At 42.6% G+C, this 16,134-nt stretch overlaps 1 protein-coding gene across 3 annotated transcripts in view; it reads left to right on the top strand.

Moving 5' to 3' along the window:
• The window catches only part of sfxn5a (sideroflexin 5a), a 20,370-nt gene extending 6,073 nt beyond the window's left edge, over window positions 1–14,297 (top strand). For all 3 annotated transcript variants that reach the window (XM_080550431.1, XM_080550432.1, XM_080550430.1), the window contains 7 exons: window positions 245–301; window positions 670–735; window positions 2,073–2,163; window positions 3,960–4,075; window positions 4,708–4,793; window positions 8,931–9,048; window positions 13,555–14,297. In XM_080550431.1, the coding sequence (XP_080406557.1) occupies window positions 245–301; window positions 670–735; window positions 2,073–2,163; window positions 3,960–4,075; window positions 4,708–4,793; window positions 8,931–9,048; window positions 13,555–13,632 (612 nt within the window). In that variant the 3' untranslated portion in view covers window positions 13,633–14,297. The remainder of the gene's footprint in view (window positions 1–244; window positions 302–669; window positions 736–2,072; window positions 2,164–3,959; window positions 4,076–4,707; window positions 4,794–8,930; window positions 9,049–13,554) is intronic.
• Window positions 14,298–16,134: the final 1,837 nt, after the last annotated feature.

The following is a 16,134-nucleotide window of genomic DNA, read 5'->3' as shown; positions in this document are numbered from 1 at the left end:
TGTGTGTGTGTGCACTGAAAGGTCATTTTAACTACTGTAGTCTCCACCTGTAGTAGTGATATGTTTCTGTACTACTCTTGGTGTTTGTGAAGCTTGGTGTCAAGTCTTTTCACCGTTCACTCCTAGTACTGTACTGTTGTGATGGGTATGTGCAAAGTGTAATATGTATTAAGCATTTATTAACAACCCTTTGTTACTCTTACCTCTCTCTGCCTGCTCTCCTCTCCCCCTCTACTCTTTTCAGTGGCTAAACCAGAGTCATAACGCCTGTGTCAATTACTGCAACCGCAACGCTAGCAAGGTACAGTTTAATCAGTTCTCCAACGGGTCAGATCAAGTCAATGTAGTTTGGTAAATATCTTCATTTTTGCCAAAACGTGACGTTAGAATTAATAAGGTTCTATCTCCATTTTTGTCAAAATTGATTTTCTTTTACATAATCTGATCCATTAGGTGTTTATTAATGCCTGTGTGGTGTTATTTTTAAAATGTTTACATTTTTTAGTTAGTAATTAATGAAATACAAAGGTTCCATCTAACAAAACATAATACTTTGACGCTCAATATCTCTGAACTACCTTAAGCAGAGATAGAACCTTATAATTCTAAGCTCACGAAAAGTTATTGTGTTTCATATTGTAATCATAACATTGTGTGTTGTCATTTTAGCCCACTCCTACTTCCACATTCTTCCAAGGATACCTAGGAGCAGTGACCAGCGCAGTCTCCATTGCAGTAAGCGTTCATACTCATAAAGCCTTAACTGTTATTGAACGATCGAACCTTTTTGAATGAGCAAATAGATCGATAGATAGATTTTCGTTTCGATAGATAGGAACAAGGACATTGTTTGGTTGAATTTAATGCTCAGTTATTGACAATCCAAAAATGAAAATAGCCTCTCAAAGCCTTTTTGGTTGTAGTGGCAAACATACATTGTGACGTTAGAATTATAATTTGTCAAAATTGAGTTTTTTACATAATCTGATCCATTAGGTGTTTATTAACGCCTGTGTGGTGTTTATTTTAAAATGTTGACATTTTTTGAGTTAGTAATTAATCAAATACAAAGGTTCCATCTCACAAAACATAATGGAATGTAAAAACTTTGACGCTCAATATCTCTGAACTGCCCTAAACGGAGATAGAACCTTCTAAACGGAGATAGAACCTTATGATTCTAAGCTCACGACATGCTGATGTCAAAGGCAAGAAGAGTCGTCCTGCCTGCCTGCCTCTACCCCTCATGTGGACAGAGGGTTTAAACCAGCCAATTAGCCGTCCCGCTGGGCTTCCGGCTGAGGCCCCCGAGCCATGACAACGGCAACCGCCAGGGCAGATCACACCGTGTCTAAGGGGAGGAACGACAGGGCAGGCGGGGGGAGGGGGAAGGGGGGAGGGGGGGACCTCACCAATTAAACCACAGCCTCTCTGACTACCCCCTGCCTGGGGAGAGGTAACGACAGGAAGGGTGTGGTGGTGTGGTGTGGTGTGGTGTGGTGTGGTGTGGTGTGCATCTGTGTGCGGCAGTTGGTTTTACCAGAGGGTTACTTACTACCGCAGGTCTAGAGCATCCACACACTCAATATTATAAGTTAAAGTTGGGTTAAAAGACATGATGAAGAAGTACACTACTAAGTTCACGATAGTCCAGCTGATAATAGATTAATGGAGCCACTGTTTTTTCTCCCAAAGAAACAAAATACAAAAAAAATCTGCCAATTCTCACAAATAAAATAATCTCCATTACAGTATCATACATAATTGTGTTGTGTGAATCGGCATGTTTTCATTGTGAATTTGTAATCACGGATGAGATATCTGCTGTTGTGAATTAGGGGGAGGCGGCACCTACAACTTTGGTTGTCATAACAACAAACCAGGCTGTTTCTGAGTTCTTGAAGCAATTTAATCCGTTGTTATGTGTTTTGCGTTTTGCTATTGTTAACAGTTTGCATAGTGTTAAACAGCTTGACATATAATAGTGTAACCTTGTTTTTAAATCAAGATGTTTGTTCTTAAACCGTCTCATTATTGTTAGCATTCATCGGGGGTTTGTTGTTGTTTTGCAGGTAGGACTGAACTTACTATGCAAGAGAGCCAACAGGTTCAGCCCCGCCACCCGTCTCCTGGTACAGAGGTTCATCCCCTTCCCTGCCGTCGGTATGTACTATGTACCGTAGGAGTTCAGAGGTCAGAGGTTCTGTCCAAGACTATGTGACGCCATTGAAAAATATCAACAGAGGTATATGAAGATGATTAGTATAACATAACGTATGAAAAACGGAACACAGTTCACTGTGTGTTCAGCAAGGTGTTTACTTACATTGGCTATCTGTCAAATTTTCTTCTTCTTCGTTTTTGCTCTCTAAGGGGGAAACGACGTGTTAGGAGCTTTTTTACATCACACTGTTGTGTATCCACAAAGCCCCTTTCATGCCACCCCCCACCCCCTCACCCCCCCCCCAAAAAAACACACACACCCTCACCCAGGAGAATAGTCTCTCCCACGATGCCCAAGGCTGCTTGGTTGTAATTAAATTGTTTCCCTGCCCCCTCCCTGGCCCCGGCGGCCCCTCTAATTAAATCAACAGGTTCCTGCAGCCCTGCCTTCGCCTGGTAATTGGCTCCTCGTTAGAACTCTGCTGCCGCAAACAAATTGGATAATTACCCCTAAAGTGGTCTCTATGTCAAGGCTCCATTTACCTGATTTCTGTTTGTTCGTCGTTGTTGTTGTTGTTGTTGTTGTTGTTTTCACTATTCCTCATATAAAAGGTAATTAAAACGGTTAATTGAACCAACCAGAACCGAAGGTGGCGTTTGAAATTTGGCCCTGATTTTGTTTGACTGGTTACTTAAGGGGTAGATTTAATTGTAATAACCTAATCAAGCACCAGACTGTCATTTAATTAGATGGTTAAGGGCTTCTTGGGGGCAGAGATTCACACCTCCAGAATTATGAAGGGATGATTTGGTCTTTGTCTTCTGAAATATGTCTCATTCGATTTGATTATTTCCGAGTAATTATGAGGAAAAGATTATATACCTTATTCATAATATAGATGAATGCAATTATATTAACATGTTGCAATGTTTAGCTCAATGTGGAGGATATTTAGCTTTATATCCAAGTACTATAAAACATAACAAAAAAAAATCAATCCTGCTATCGCTGTCCCATAGAGGCGTTCTTTAGGTTCGATTGGAATCCTTCAAGGTCGTCCTTTACGGCATTAGCTGTGTTTTATGCCGTACCATACCAACCCCCCTATCTCACCTACTATTAATTGGTCTGTATAAAAAAAAATCCCTTGTAGGTAAAATAGCTATTTACTCAGTCAATTTAATTCTACTCCCACTCCGACCCCCTCAGCCCTCCAGCCCTAAGTAAAGATAACTCACAATGCTGTTGTCTTAAATTGAAAAGGCTTCGGGCAGGAATACTAAACTCTCTAAAATGAGTTTTCCTTATTTTTTATTAGAGTCAAGGAGACAGGTCCATCTATATTAACATTTGTGTTCATGCTAACCCCCGTGACTATGACTACACATGGCGACAACAACACTGCTGATGTTTCCCTCGGTGCCACAGCTCTTTTTATTCATCTCTATAGATATAGTTTGCCTGTGACAGTTGATTTGTCTTTTGCATTCGTTCGTGTCATTGGCATAGTCCTATTCATAAATGGATGGACTGCACTTATATAGCGCCTTTATCCAAAGCGCTTTACAACGGCCTCTCATTCACCCACACACACATTCACACACCAATGGCGGCAAGCTGCCATGCAAGGCGCCGACCCGCTCACTGAGAGCAATTTTGGGGTTCAGTGTCTTGCCCAAGGACACTTCGACATGTGGCCAGCCGGGGGTCGAACCGCCGATCTGCCAACCTTGTGATCATTAGAAGAGTGGTTCCCTCTTCTCCTGCTCATCCCCTCTCTCTCTCTCCTCCACAGCCAGTGCCAACGTATGTAATGTAGTCCTCATGAGGCACACAGAGTTGGCAGAGGGCATCAACGTGCTGGACGACAACGGCAACGTGGTGGGCATGTCTAAAGTAGCTGCCAGGCATGTAAGTGGTGTTGTCGTTTTATATCATTTTATACTGAGAAATGTAAGTCTCTCTACAGTTTGGCGAATCTAGCAGCACTCAAGGAAGGCCCATTTCCTTCCTGTAAGGGATGGGCCAAGATCTGTGGCGCAGTGAATAATTCTGACTATGGACAGGGCCCATAACTTGTGTAATCACAGATTTGTATAAATATGATTGGTCCCCAAGAATAGTGACCTCATGACCAAGGACAGTTCTATAAGTATGAGTCCCGCCCATCGATGGGGGCTTTTGGCTTTTGCTTCTTGCTTATTGGTCTGCTCGTTTCTCTCTGCGCTCACGTAACTTTGCTTAATAAAAGGCCTCTTTGGAGACAATTGATCTAAGCTCTATAATTGTTTTATAAATAAGCTTTATACATTTTACAAAATCTATTAAGAATCAAATAAATCCACAACAGTGGGTAAAGGCTCAGACTATTTATTACCTGATGCAATGCCTTGACACGTTTTTTCTTCTGTCACAAATGTTACATTTTGAATGCAGTGACATAAAGTGTTTGATTACTAAAGCCAACAATGTTGTATGAAATCATGTTTGGTTATAAAGAGGTTTGTACATGACGTCTGACTGTTGTCTGTTGTTTACCACAGGCCCTGTTAGAGACAGCCCTGACCAGGGTGGTCCTCCCCATGCCCATACTTGTCTTTCCTCCTATGATAATGGCGATGCTGGAGAGGTAAGTAAGCCACTGCACTGTAAACCTCCTGCACTGTCACCCTCCTTCACTGTCCTCCTCCTTCACTGTCTACGTCGTTCACTGTCACCCTCCTTCACTGTCAACCTCCTTCACTGTCCACCTCCTTCACTGTCCTCCTCCTTCACTGTCTACGTCGTTCACTGTCACCCTCCTTCACTGTCAACCTCCTTCACTGTCCACCTCCTTCACTGTCAACCTCCTTCACTGTCAACCTCCTTCACTGTCCACCTCCTTCACTGTCCACCTCCTTCACTGTCCACCTCCTTCACTGTCCACCTCCTTCACTGTCCATTTCCTTCACTGTCACCCTCCTTCACTGTCAATATCCTTCACTGTCACCCTCCTTCACCCTGTCACCCTCCTTCACTGTCAACATCCTTCACTGTCACCCTCCTTCACTGTCCACCTCCTCTACTGTCCACCTCCTTCACTGTCACCCTCCTTCACTGTCACCCTCCTTCACTGTCACCCTCCTTCACTGTCACCCTCCTTCACTGTCCTTCCTGTTAGTTAGTTTGTTTATTTGGATCCCCATTAGCCATTAACCAATGGCTACTATTAGTGGGGTCCACACACAATCAATACATTACAGTATAATACAATACAATACAATACAATACAATTCTAATACATTATAATACAACAAAATACAACAAGAGAAATAAATAAATTAAAATCACTTTAATTAAAATAAATTAAAATCACCAAAATCACATAAATCAGGCTTTTTGTGTTATCTGATTCTATGACATGTACATACTTGTATCCTTCACCAAAGCTTTCTTCGCCTGGTATTTTGGCAAAGAGAAAGAGAAACAAACCAATGGTGAAGTCACCAGATGGTTCATCGTACTCTCACACAGCTTAGTCTCTGTTTGAACAGTCTCCATTTATATCTCTTTATTCCTGTTAAGTTCAGAATAGATTTCAAGATCCTTCTGCTTGTTTATAAAGCTCTCACTGGCACAGCACCAGAATATCTGAAAGACATTTTGCTAGCATATCAGCCCAATAGAGCTCTCAGGTCTTCTGACGCTGGTTTTCTCTGTGTACCACATGTACAAAAGAAGAGATTTGGTGAGGCTGCATTCTCATTTTATGCACCCAGATTGTGGAATGCACTGCCAGTTTACATTAGGGATGCAACCTCAGCACATATGTTCAAGTCAAGACTAAAAACCCATCTTTTTAATATTGCCTTTAAATTACTAAATAATGAAATTATGATTATATAATGATTGGAGCACTTTGAGCTGCAACGTTTGCAGGAAAAGCGCTATACAAATAAAAAGTTATTATTATTATTATTATTATTATAGGATCGGACTGAGCTGTTTGTATCGCTGAGAGAGATTCCCCTGCCCCTCACTGTCTCCTTGTTTGATAAGACCATAACTGAACCGTTTTCACTGCCGAGGTTCTCCTCAGTTTGATATGACTGTAATGACCGCTTAATGATGTGAGGTGTTTATAGGGACGTCCCGTGACAGACGGACAGACAGTAGGTTGTGAGGTGTTTATAGGGACGTCCCGTGACAGACGGACAGACAGTAGCGGCACGGTCCAGAGGAATGCACTCCTCTTTGTGTGTCCTGACAGCGCCTGTCCCAACCTCCCTCAACGAACGCACCTTAGAACAGCAGGGCCGTCCAGCCCAGGTGTGTTTGGAGATTCCTGGGACTCCTGAATGACTCTCTCTCTCTCTCTCTCTCTCTCTCTCTCTCTCTCTCTCTCTCTCTCTCTCTCTCTCTCTCTCTCTCAATGGTAAATGGACTGACTTATATAGCGCCTTATTCCAAAGCGCTTTTCTCTCTCTCTCTCTCTCTCTCTCTCCCAACCTCCCTCAGCGAAGGCGCTTAGAACAGCAGGGCCGTCTTTCTCCAGGTGTGTTTGGGATTCCTGGGAGTGAATGAGTGAGCGAGAGGAACGAGAGAGAGAGAGAGTGAAAAGGGAGAGCGGGGGAGATGGGTGTAGGGGGTTGACGGGGGTGACTGCGGTTGCAGGTGACTAGTGCTCAGCTATCCTCCGTGTCATCTCGCCTTCAGTGGCTCTCAATGGAGCGAGAAGAAGGGGGTTGAGGGGGGGTTCAGGGAGGGCCCCCCAAGTGATGGATTAAGGTGCTGAGAGCAGAGCGGCGGTAATGACAGCAACACAGTGGTGTAGTCTAGTTTTCTCTAGTGGGTATACTGTGATTTTTCCCTCCCAGCCTCATATCGTTCATTTCGGAACGCCATAAAAATAAATCTGCGCTCCCTGTTTAACGTTATATATATATCTAACATTACATGTTATAAGGCTGATCTGTGCATGATAGTGCTGCATTTTGACATATTTCATGTCGCATCTCCCCCCCGTTGATGGTATATGACGCTATAGTCAGTCCCAATGGTCCAAAATTCAAGTGCTTCGTAACACAGTTCTGTCACAAAACGCTGTTACGTATCCTCACACATTTTTAAGTGGGTATATGGAAATCCTTGGCCTTTCCTAGTGGGTATACAGCGTAGTCCTGCGTATCACGTAGACTACACCACTGCAGCAGCTACTGTCCCTTGTGCTGCCATCTCAGGAGAGGGCGGGGTTAGATAGAGAGGACTCTTGAATCTTAGAATGTTAGAATGTTAGAATGTTAGAATCAACCAGGTCATTGTCTCTTTCTCCAACGCTTGCATAGGAAACTGTTGTAAAGTTAAAGGGAAGTGAGAATGAAAATGCATTTATTAGATCGTTTAATTTAAATACTGCCAATGCATCAAGGGACTGCCGGTGGGTGCTACACATTAAAACTAATCACAGATAATAATCAGACATACATTCATTACCAACCAAGTTGGAAATAATCGAGACTGGCTTGTTTTTCTTGAGGTTGTCACACACACACACACACACACACACACACACACACACACACACACCTTGTTCTTTTCTCTCTCTCTCTCTCTGTAAACGGTAAATGGACTGACTTATATAGCGCCTTATTCCAAAGCGCTTTACAACGGCCTCTCATTCACCCATTCCACCAGCGGCGGACAAACTAAATTGCAAGCCGATTTGGGAGCGATTTGGGGTTCAGTGTCTTGCCCAAGGACACCTCGACATGTGGCTAGCCGGGGGCTCGAAGCGCCGATCTGCCGACCTTGCGATCATTAGACGCCGGCTCTACCTCCTGCGCACCACAGCCTCCCTCCACTTTTTTTTTCTCCATCTTTTCTTATTTCGATTCCCTCTTAAATATGTGTAGCCTAATTAAAGCATGCTAGTCGTATGTGTTAATGAGCTCGCTCATTAAGCAGCAGCACTCCTCGTTAGGGAGAGGCGTCGCCAGAGGAGGAGAGACAGAGCGGGCCTATCTCCTGCTGAGTGCGCTGTCCCACACATCGGAGAGAGGGGATTAGAGTACGAAGGTCAGAGAGGCGGGAGGATGGAGGATGGATGGAGAGGGCTGCAGAAGAACAGAACTGCCATTAAATACCCAGAGAAGAAGAGACTGGCCGACAGTGTATGTGTCTAGGGGGCACATATATTTAGTTAAATGTCTATTTAAAATGTTTAAATATGTTTCTAATTAACACTTTTTCCCCCAAAATCTCTGTGAGGGTCCACTCTGTTTTCTCCTGGCACTTATTTGTGTGTATGCTGTTATTGGTGATTTTAAGTTTTTATGTGATTAGTTAGACATTATTCCAGGGTTCCCGCGCTGGTCTTAAAAAGCCTTAAAGTCTAAAATCCAGCAGATCGAATTTTAAGGCCTAAAAAGGTCTAGAAATTCAGTTATTCAGGCTAAAAACTAGGTGCTAGGTCTTAAAAATGAGATCCTGCAAGGAAATCAGTCCGACCACATCTATTTATGCGGAAATTAATCAAGCTGGAACCAAAAAAATGCCAATTCGCTTCCTTTTTTGTCTGTATGGCAGCGAAATCCCTAATTTCATCAGCTCGAGGATGACAAAAAGCTATCACATGGTGTCGCGAATAGGTCTAAAATTCTATCCAAAGACGTCTAAAAAAGGTCTAAAAAGGTCTTAAATTTGACATAACTTGTAGGAACCCTGTCATTCAACTTTTTTTCACGTCATATTATCTATGGTAATTCCTCCTCTCCTCTGTGTCTGCCAGGCTCCCTCTCCTCCACAGGCACAGGAGGCTGGTCCTGCCCGTCCACAGTCTGGTGTGTCTGGCGGCCTTCGGCCTGGCCCTGCCCCTGGCCATCAGCCTCTTCCCCCAGATGTCCCAGGTACTGCCCAACTCAATGTGTTTTTTATTTTATTTTTCTGAGTGGGGCAGTCCCACTCATATTTTTCATTTTTATTGACAGTTACAGTGAAGATTTAGACAGGAAGGATGGGTGAGAGAGAGAGGAGGGATGACATGCAGGATATGTCCCCGGCCGGAATCAAACCTGCGGTTCCATGGTCAGCGCTTGTGGTCAGTGCTTAACCCGCTACGCCACCTAAGCGCCCCCTAATTATTTAGTTTTCAGAGACATTACAGTACGCACAGACAAAACAGTGAAAACAACAAAACAAAACAAAAACAGAAACAAAAATAATAATAAATAACAGTTCACAGAGTACTTCTCATATATAATACAAAGCCATTTTTAAGAAGTAAGAGGCATTGTTAGACGTTCCACGTAAGAAATGAAAGGCTGCCACACTGCACTAAACCTCCCAGTTGATCCCTGCAATGTGTATCTCATCTTTTCCACCTTGAGAAAGTACATGACATCACAAATCCACCTGCCAAACCGACACTGCTCTTTCTAAGCTCTATCTATCTGTGCTCTATCTATCTGTGGATCTCATTGGGTCATTTTGAATGACTAGTAGCTATTGCTTAAGCCTCACAACCCCCATACCACGATTCTCTCGTAATGAACACTGTCTGTGACTTAAAACGTTTCTTCTTTTTTTTTGTAACAGTTGCCGAGAATTTCAACAGTTTATATCAGTCAGTCAGTTAGTGAGTCAGTGAGTCAGTGAGTCAGTCAGTCAGTCAGTCAGTCAGTCAGTCAGGCAGTCCTGGCTGGCTGGCTGGCTGGCATCTAACTTAGTCTATGCCCTCCCCTCACTCTCTTTAGTCAATGTCTACCAGATAGTAAAATGGCCATGATTTCACTTTTCTCTCCATCTCTCTCTTTGTCTCTCCCCTGCCAACTGACTCACTAAACAGAGCCAACCAACATAGGCTTTTAGGATTTAATTACCACTGTAAATAGCACAGACAGCCATATGGTATAAAACTTCAGACATATGTGCCATCAACAGTCCTGTGAAAGGCAGCCTCCTGTTGTATGCCTGTTTCGGTTTTTTCCCTCTCTGGTCTCTTTTGCACTTTCACAAGGGTACCAGACAAAAAAAAAGCAACATTGAGGCCCCCGCTCTCCTGTATCCCCACCTAGCCAATTTGTCCCACTCCCTTATTTCACACTTACCAGGATGTCTGATTAAAATTCTGCCTCAAAGTCACAGCCATCTGTCTCTGCTTCAGATATTAGGTGTTGTAGCTCAAAATTTTACTTTTATCTGCCAAATTGGGTCTTTTTGCACATTTTGAAAGTGTAAGTGATCGTTAACTGTTCGAAATACTTAAAGCCTTTAATAAACATTTACAAACTGAAATGATATAGATCTTTAAGTAACAAATTACAACACACTCACGTGACGTGTGAGAGAAGTGAGAGAAGGGTAATCCACTTCTCTAAATGGATTACAGAGAATAGTGAAAACAACACTTTTGTTCTGTACCTTTGATAGACTACTAAATCCAACCCCCTTCAATACACTCAGTTAGGCGTGCTTTGAAATGTGAAGAATTTGCAAGCTTCTTTAAAGACAAAGTCACCTCTATAAGGTCGGGCATTGCTAATACAGGTAATACGTTTGGTGACGCAAGTATATTTCCTACTGCCTTTAAGACTGCTGTAGTGAAACCTCTTACTTAAAAAGTCAAATCTAGATAACACTATCCTTAGTAATTACAGGCCTATTTCTAACCAACCTTTCATGAACAAAGTGCTTGAAAAAGCCTTTTTTTAATCAGCTTAATACCTTCCTCAATGAAAACAGCATCCTACAGAATTCTTTTTTTAAAGTTTTTTTTCTTTCATTTTATTGGACAGATAATAATGAAGACAGACAAGAATAAGGAGCAGAAGGGAGAGAGGGCATGTCAGCAGGGCATGGGCCAGATTCGAACCCATGCCAACATGGGTATATGCGTGCACTGAAGGCCACAGTGCTAGACCGCTGGACCACACCAGGCCATATCCTAGAGAAACTCCAGTCAGGTTTTAGATCCAATCACAGCAGAGAAACAGCCTTAGTCAAAGTATTGAATGATCTTAGACTTGCTACTGACTTAAACCAAGTGTCAACTCTTATTCTCTTAGATTTGAGAGCAGCATTTGACACCATTGATCATAACATTTGAATTCACCACCTTGAGAAGTGGTTAAACTGGTTTCAAACCTACATTACTGGGAGAGAATTTTATGTTAGTCTAGGGCAGGGGTGCTCACACTTTTTAGGCTTGTGAGCTACTTTTCAAATTACCAGCTCAACAAGATCTACCAACCAAATAAAACATATTGCCATTGCTGCGAACACAAAAATGTACTGTAATAATAACAAATTAAGGCCACGCTACACTGTTTCAAAATCAAAGAAGAGATTTATTAAACTATATAACAAATATTCACACTGGTAGTCCATTAACATTAACATTAACTCAGGAGCTCTGAGTGGTTTACACCAGACTGGCCAGTGCCAAGCCAGGTGCCATCGACGTCTCCGGGCGGCGGAGTGTGTGTGTGTGTGTGTCTGTCTGTCTGTCTGTCTGTCTGTGTGTGTGTGTGTGCGTGTGTGTCTGTCTGTCTGTGTGTGCATGTGTGTGTGCTTGTGTCTGTCTGTCTGTGTGTGTGTGTGTGTGTGTGTGTGTGTGTGTGTGTGTGTGTGTGTGTGTGTGTGCGTGCGTGCTTGTCTGTGTGTGTGTGTGTGTGTGTGTGTGTGTGTGTGTTGTGAGGCGGCGCGGGGCTGAGTGATGCCCTCTCCTGTGTGGTCCAGACGGGAGGCGTCCCCGGCTACTTTTCTAAAAAAAATATTTAAATGTTTTTTTTTTTCCAATTTTTTTTTCCAATTTTTTTTTTTTTTCAATGCCGTGTGATCTACCCACACTACCTTCGCGATCGACCGGTCGATCGCGATCGACGTAATGAGCACCCCTGGTCTAGGGGATCATGTGTCTGTAAATCATGAGTTACCTTTCGGTGTATCCCAAGCGAGCTGTCTTGGTCCCGTGCTATTTTCCCTTTATACAACAGTTAGTTCTGACCAAGTAATTTGATTGGACAAGAGGCATTCCATGAGTGCTGATATACAATATAACAGCACTGGGACTTTTAACTATATGCATCACTCCGAAATGACCGTTAATACAAAGTAGCTAGCCTGCAGATGTTTGTGTTCAGGTTACTAGGCAACAGTCCAGTTGCGAAAAAAAATTTGGTTGACGGAGCCAAAATAAATGATTAAATAAACAAACAAATCATAATCTGTTGTCACTTATTACTGTTAACTAATAAATTGCGCTGTAGAACTGTTGTATGAAAGCAATATCACACTTGAGGTCGTGCTGTTATACTTCGGTACTCGGCCTGCGGCCTCGTACCTACGACCCAATCACAGCCGTGCTGATATTCAGTATAACAGCACTTTCTCTCGTGTGATATTGCTTAAGTATAAGCTTCCATTAGGTAACATCATTAGTCAACATAATGTTAATTTCCCCAGCTACGCAGATGATACCCAACTATACATCTCTGTTGAGCCAACAAACCCAGACAGCCTTTGCTCCCTGACCGCCTGTTCGGCGTCCATATATCAGTGGAAGAGTGACAACTTTTTAAAGCTGAATAGCTGAATGAGGATAAAACAGAGATGCTTTTACTTTGACCAAAGAGACACACACTTTTCAGTAAACTCGGGAGCCTGGCTCACCAGACCAAATCACAAGTTAAAAGTCTAGGTGTCATTTTAGATTCAGATTTAAGTTTTAATATTAGTAAAGTGACCCAAACAGCTTTCTTTCACCTGAGAAACGTTGCCAAAGTACGGCCATTTTTTAACACAACATGATGCTGAGAAACTAATTCATGCCTTTATCACTAGTAGGTTAAACTACAATGCACCTTCTACTGGTCTCCCAAAACATCCTAGAAAGAAACTGGTCCCTAGACATTGAGAGCACTCCTATTTTAGCTGAACTGCACTTATTTTAAAGTCATTTTAATTTCCGACAAAGCTCTTAATGGCATAGCACCTTCATACATCTCTGACTTTTTAATATCCTATCAACCACAAGGCCACCTTTAGATCCTCCAATGCTGGACTTTTAATCATGCCCAAAGTACTCCACAAACGAAGCTGCTTTTATGTATTATGCACCAAAACTGTGGAATTCCCTGCCCATGTATATCAAACAGGCAGGCTCTGTGTTTTAATTTATTTTCATCTATGCTGTTGTATTTATTTGTTCTTGCCATATTCTTTTGTTCTTATTTTAATGCTTTGATGTAAAGCACTTTGAGCTGCATTTTATGTATGAAAGGTGCTATACAAATAGAGTTTTTTTTTAAAAATTATTATTATTGTTATTATTATTATTATCATTATTACCCTTTACATGCCAGATATGGTTGTCTGCACAATTGACTTTTTTTCTTTTTCTTTGATTCCCACAGATCGACGTAAGTCAACTCGAGCCAGAGATCGCCATGGCGACACGTTGTAAGACTGTGACCTACAATAAGGGCCTCTGAGTGATCTACATGAAGTAACTTCATGTAACGTTTGTGACGTTAGAATTATAAGGTTCTATCTAAATTTTTGTCAAAATTGAGTTTTTTACATAATCTGATCCATTAAGTGTTTATTAATGCCTGTGTGGTGTTATTTTTTAAATATTGAAATTTTTGAGTTAGTAATTCATAAAATACAAAGGTTCCCTCTCACAAAACATAATGGAATGTAAAAACGTTGACGCTCAATATCTCTGAACTGCCCTAAACGGAGATAGAACCTTATCATTCTAAGCTCACGAGTTAATGACGCGTACTCAAAGTCTTCCCCTCGACAATGTGATTAAATTATCCAATGAAGACGATTTAGAAATGATAGATGTGACAGAAAGCACTTGTGAATGAATAGGGATGCATCATTAAGGTATACTGTACATCCGTGACGGGTTATTTATACTTTTTAAAATTCCCGTTCTACCTTCCTCTGTGCCTTTCCTGTATTGAATTTATGATTTTTTTTACCAGTGGACCAAATGTGAAAGACATCTGCAACATGTATTGTACCTTGTCTCGGCTGTACCATATGTTTACATGTTTTTTTACATGTTTGCATGCCTATTTTTATTTGATGTTATACAATACCTTTGCTTTATGGGTAGTATTGCCTTTGTCTTTGCTGTAATGCCCTTTCATTCACATAAACTTTTCACTTGGAAGTCTTATCTTTGTTATCATCTCTAGATATGAGCTGTGTGATTAGTTTCTTTACCTGGTTGTCAAGGGAACACGCCCTGGTTGACTGTTTTGAAGGGAAACATGACAAGACGCCACATGCAGGATTATTAGTAGAATACTAAATGTGTTCAACGACCGACTTCCCCGTTGTTGAACATAAAAACAAGGGCCTTTTATGAAGCGTAGGTCCACCTTGTCACACGTTACAGATCCGTGTGAACTTCAGGATCTGGAGGTTTATTAACTGTCTTGAGACTGTTGTTCTTTGTGTCTTTATTTTCGAGGCATTGAAATTTATCAACAGTTGAATTCCATGATCAACCTTATGTAACCTTCTAGATGTTATTTGTAAAGCAATGCCTTCCGTTCACAATCCCCTGTCTTTGATACCCCCCCTAGGGTCTGGATGACCAATCAGACCACCCCTCCCCAGAATCTTTACCAATCAGTCATCTTATGACTGTGGCGGCTGTGGCGCAGGAGGTAGAGTCGCCGTCTAATGATCACAAGGTTGGCAGATCGGCGGTTCGAGCCCCGGCTGGCCCACATGTCGAAGTGTCCTTGGGCAAGACACTGAACCCCAAAATTGCTCCCAGTGAGCGGGGCCAGCTAGCGCCTTGCATGGCAGCTTGCCGCCATTGGTGTGTGAATGGGTGTGTGAATGGGTGAATGAGAGGCTGTTGCAAAGCGCTTTGGAGCAGCAAAAAAGGCGCTATATAAGTGCAGTCCATTTACCATTTATTGGAGTGCGAATGATTCCATCCCCCCCAGCGTCTGATCTGTTCTGCTGACAGTGAATATAACTCTCTGAGTTACCGCCTGCCTCCTCCACCCCCAGGTTTCCCTCAACTCTGTCCATCTTTTCAGTTCCAAACTCTTAATGTGACTTCCTCAAGCGTCCCCCCACCCCCACCTAGTTCTCTGTCCTCACTCCTTTGCCATTCACAATCCAGCCACGTCTCTCTCTGGGGCTTTATTTGTTTGTTGTGTAATATAGATGGACCTGTCCTCCTTTCCCTTCCTCCCCTGGTCTCTCCTCTGTGCTGCTGACTCAGGTGACAGGGGACACAGCGTGCAGGGAGATGAGTGTGATTGTGGGTAATTGTTTTTTAACAGAGGCTCGGAGAGGTGTGGCTCTCGTTAGGTATCCTGCCAAACTCTTACCTGCCAGTGGAAGGGCGCTGGTATACTAAATCACACCTGCCTGTCAGGGAGAGGGTAGTGACCCAATCACAACTGTTCCTATGTGTTCCTCCAGTGCTGTCAAGTCAGTGTAAGCTCCAGCCCCAGTTAAGTTAGGACATATTTTTAATGGCTATTTCTTCCTGTGTGTTAAGGAAGAAATAACAGTTTATTTGACTGATTGGAAATGACAAAATGTCACCCTTTTTTTGGCCACATATTTGCACCTGCGCTGGGTATAGGATGTCCTGATAACTCAAAACAAAGCAACCAGCCTTCAGAAGTCCAGATGCTCCTTGTATTGTGCGCCTGAGCTTGTAACAGAATGATAATACTGATCTCTATTGTGCCCAGTCCTCTTTTCCTGTCCTCTGTGTTACCTTCACCTCTTAGCTTACCAAACAAGACTTCAGGGTCAAATATCAGGTCAGCCCCGAGACGCTGCAGGGTCATTAAGCACGGATTCCTTCCGTTTCTTTTGACAGGTGATCACTGGAGCGATGTATGGAAGGGGATGGCAAACAGTAGGAACTACTTTTACTGTTTCTTTGAGAGGGTCAGGCGGCTCTAAGGATGGGGATGGCCCTCCCCTTCTGTTGGAGGAGA

This window comes from Nansenia antarctica (assembly GCF_963989245.1).
Source record: "Nansenia antarctica genome assembly, chromosome: 1".
NCBI lineage: Eukaryota > Metazoa > Chordata > Actinopteri > Argentiniformes > Microstomatidae > Nansenia > Nansenia antarctica.
This window is presented reverse-complemented; position numbering and strand designations above follow the sequence as displayed.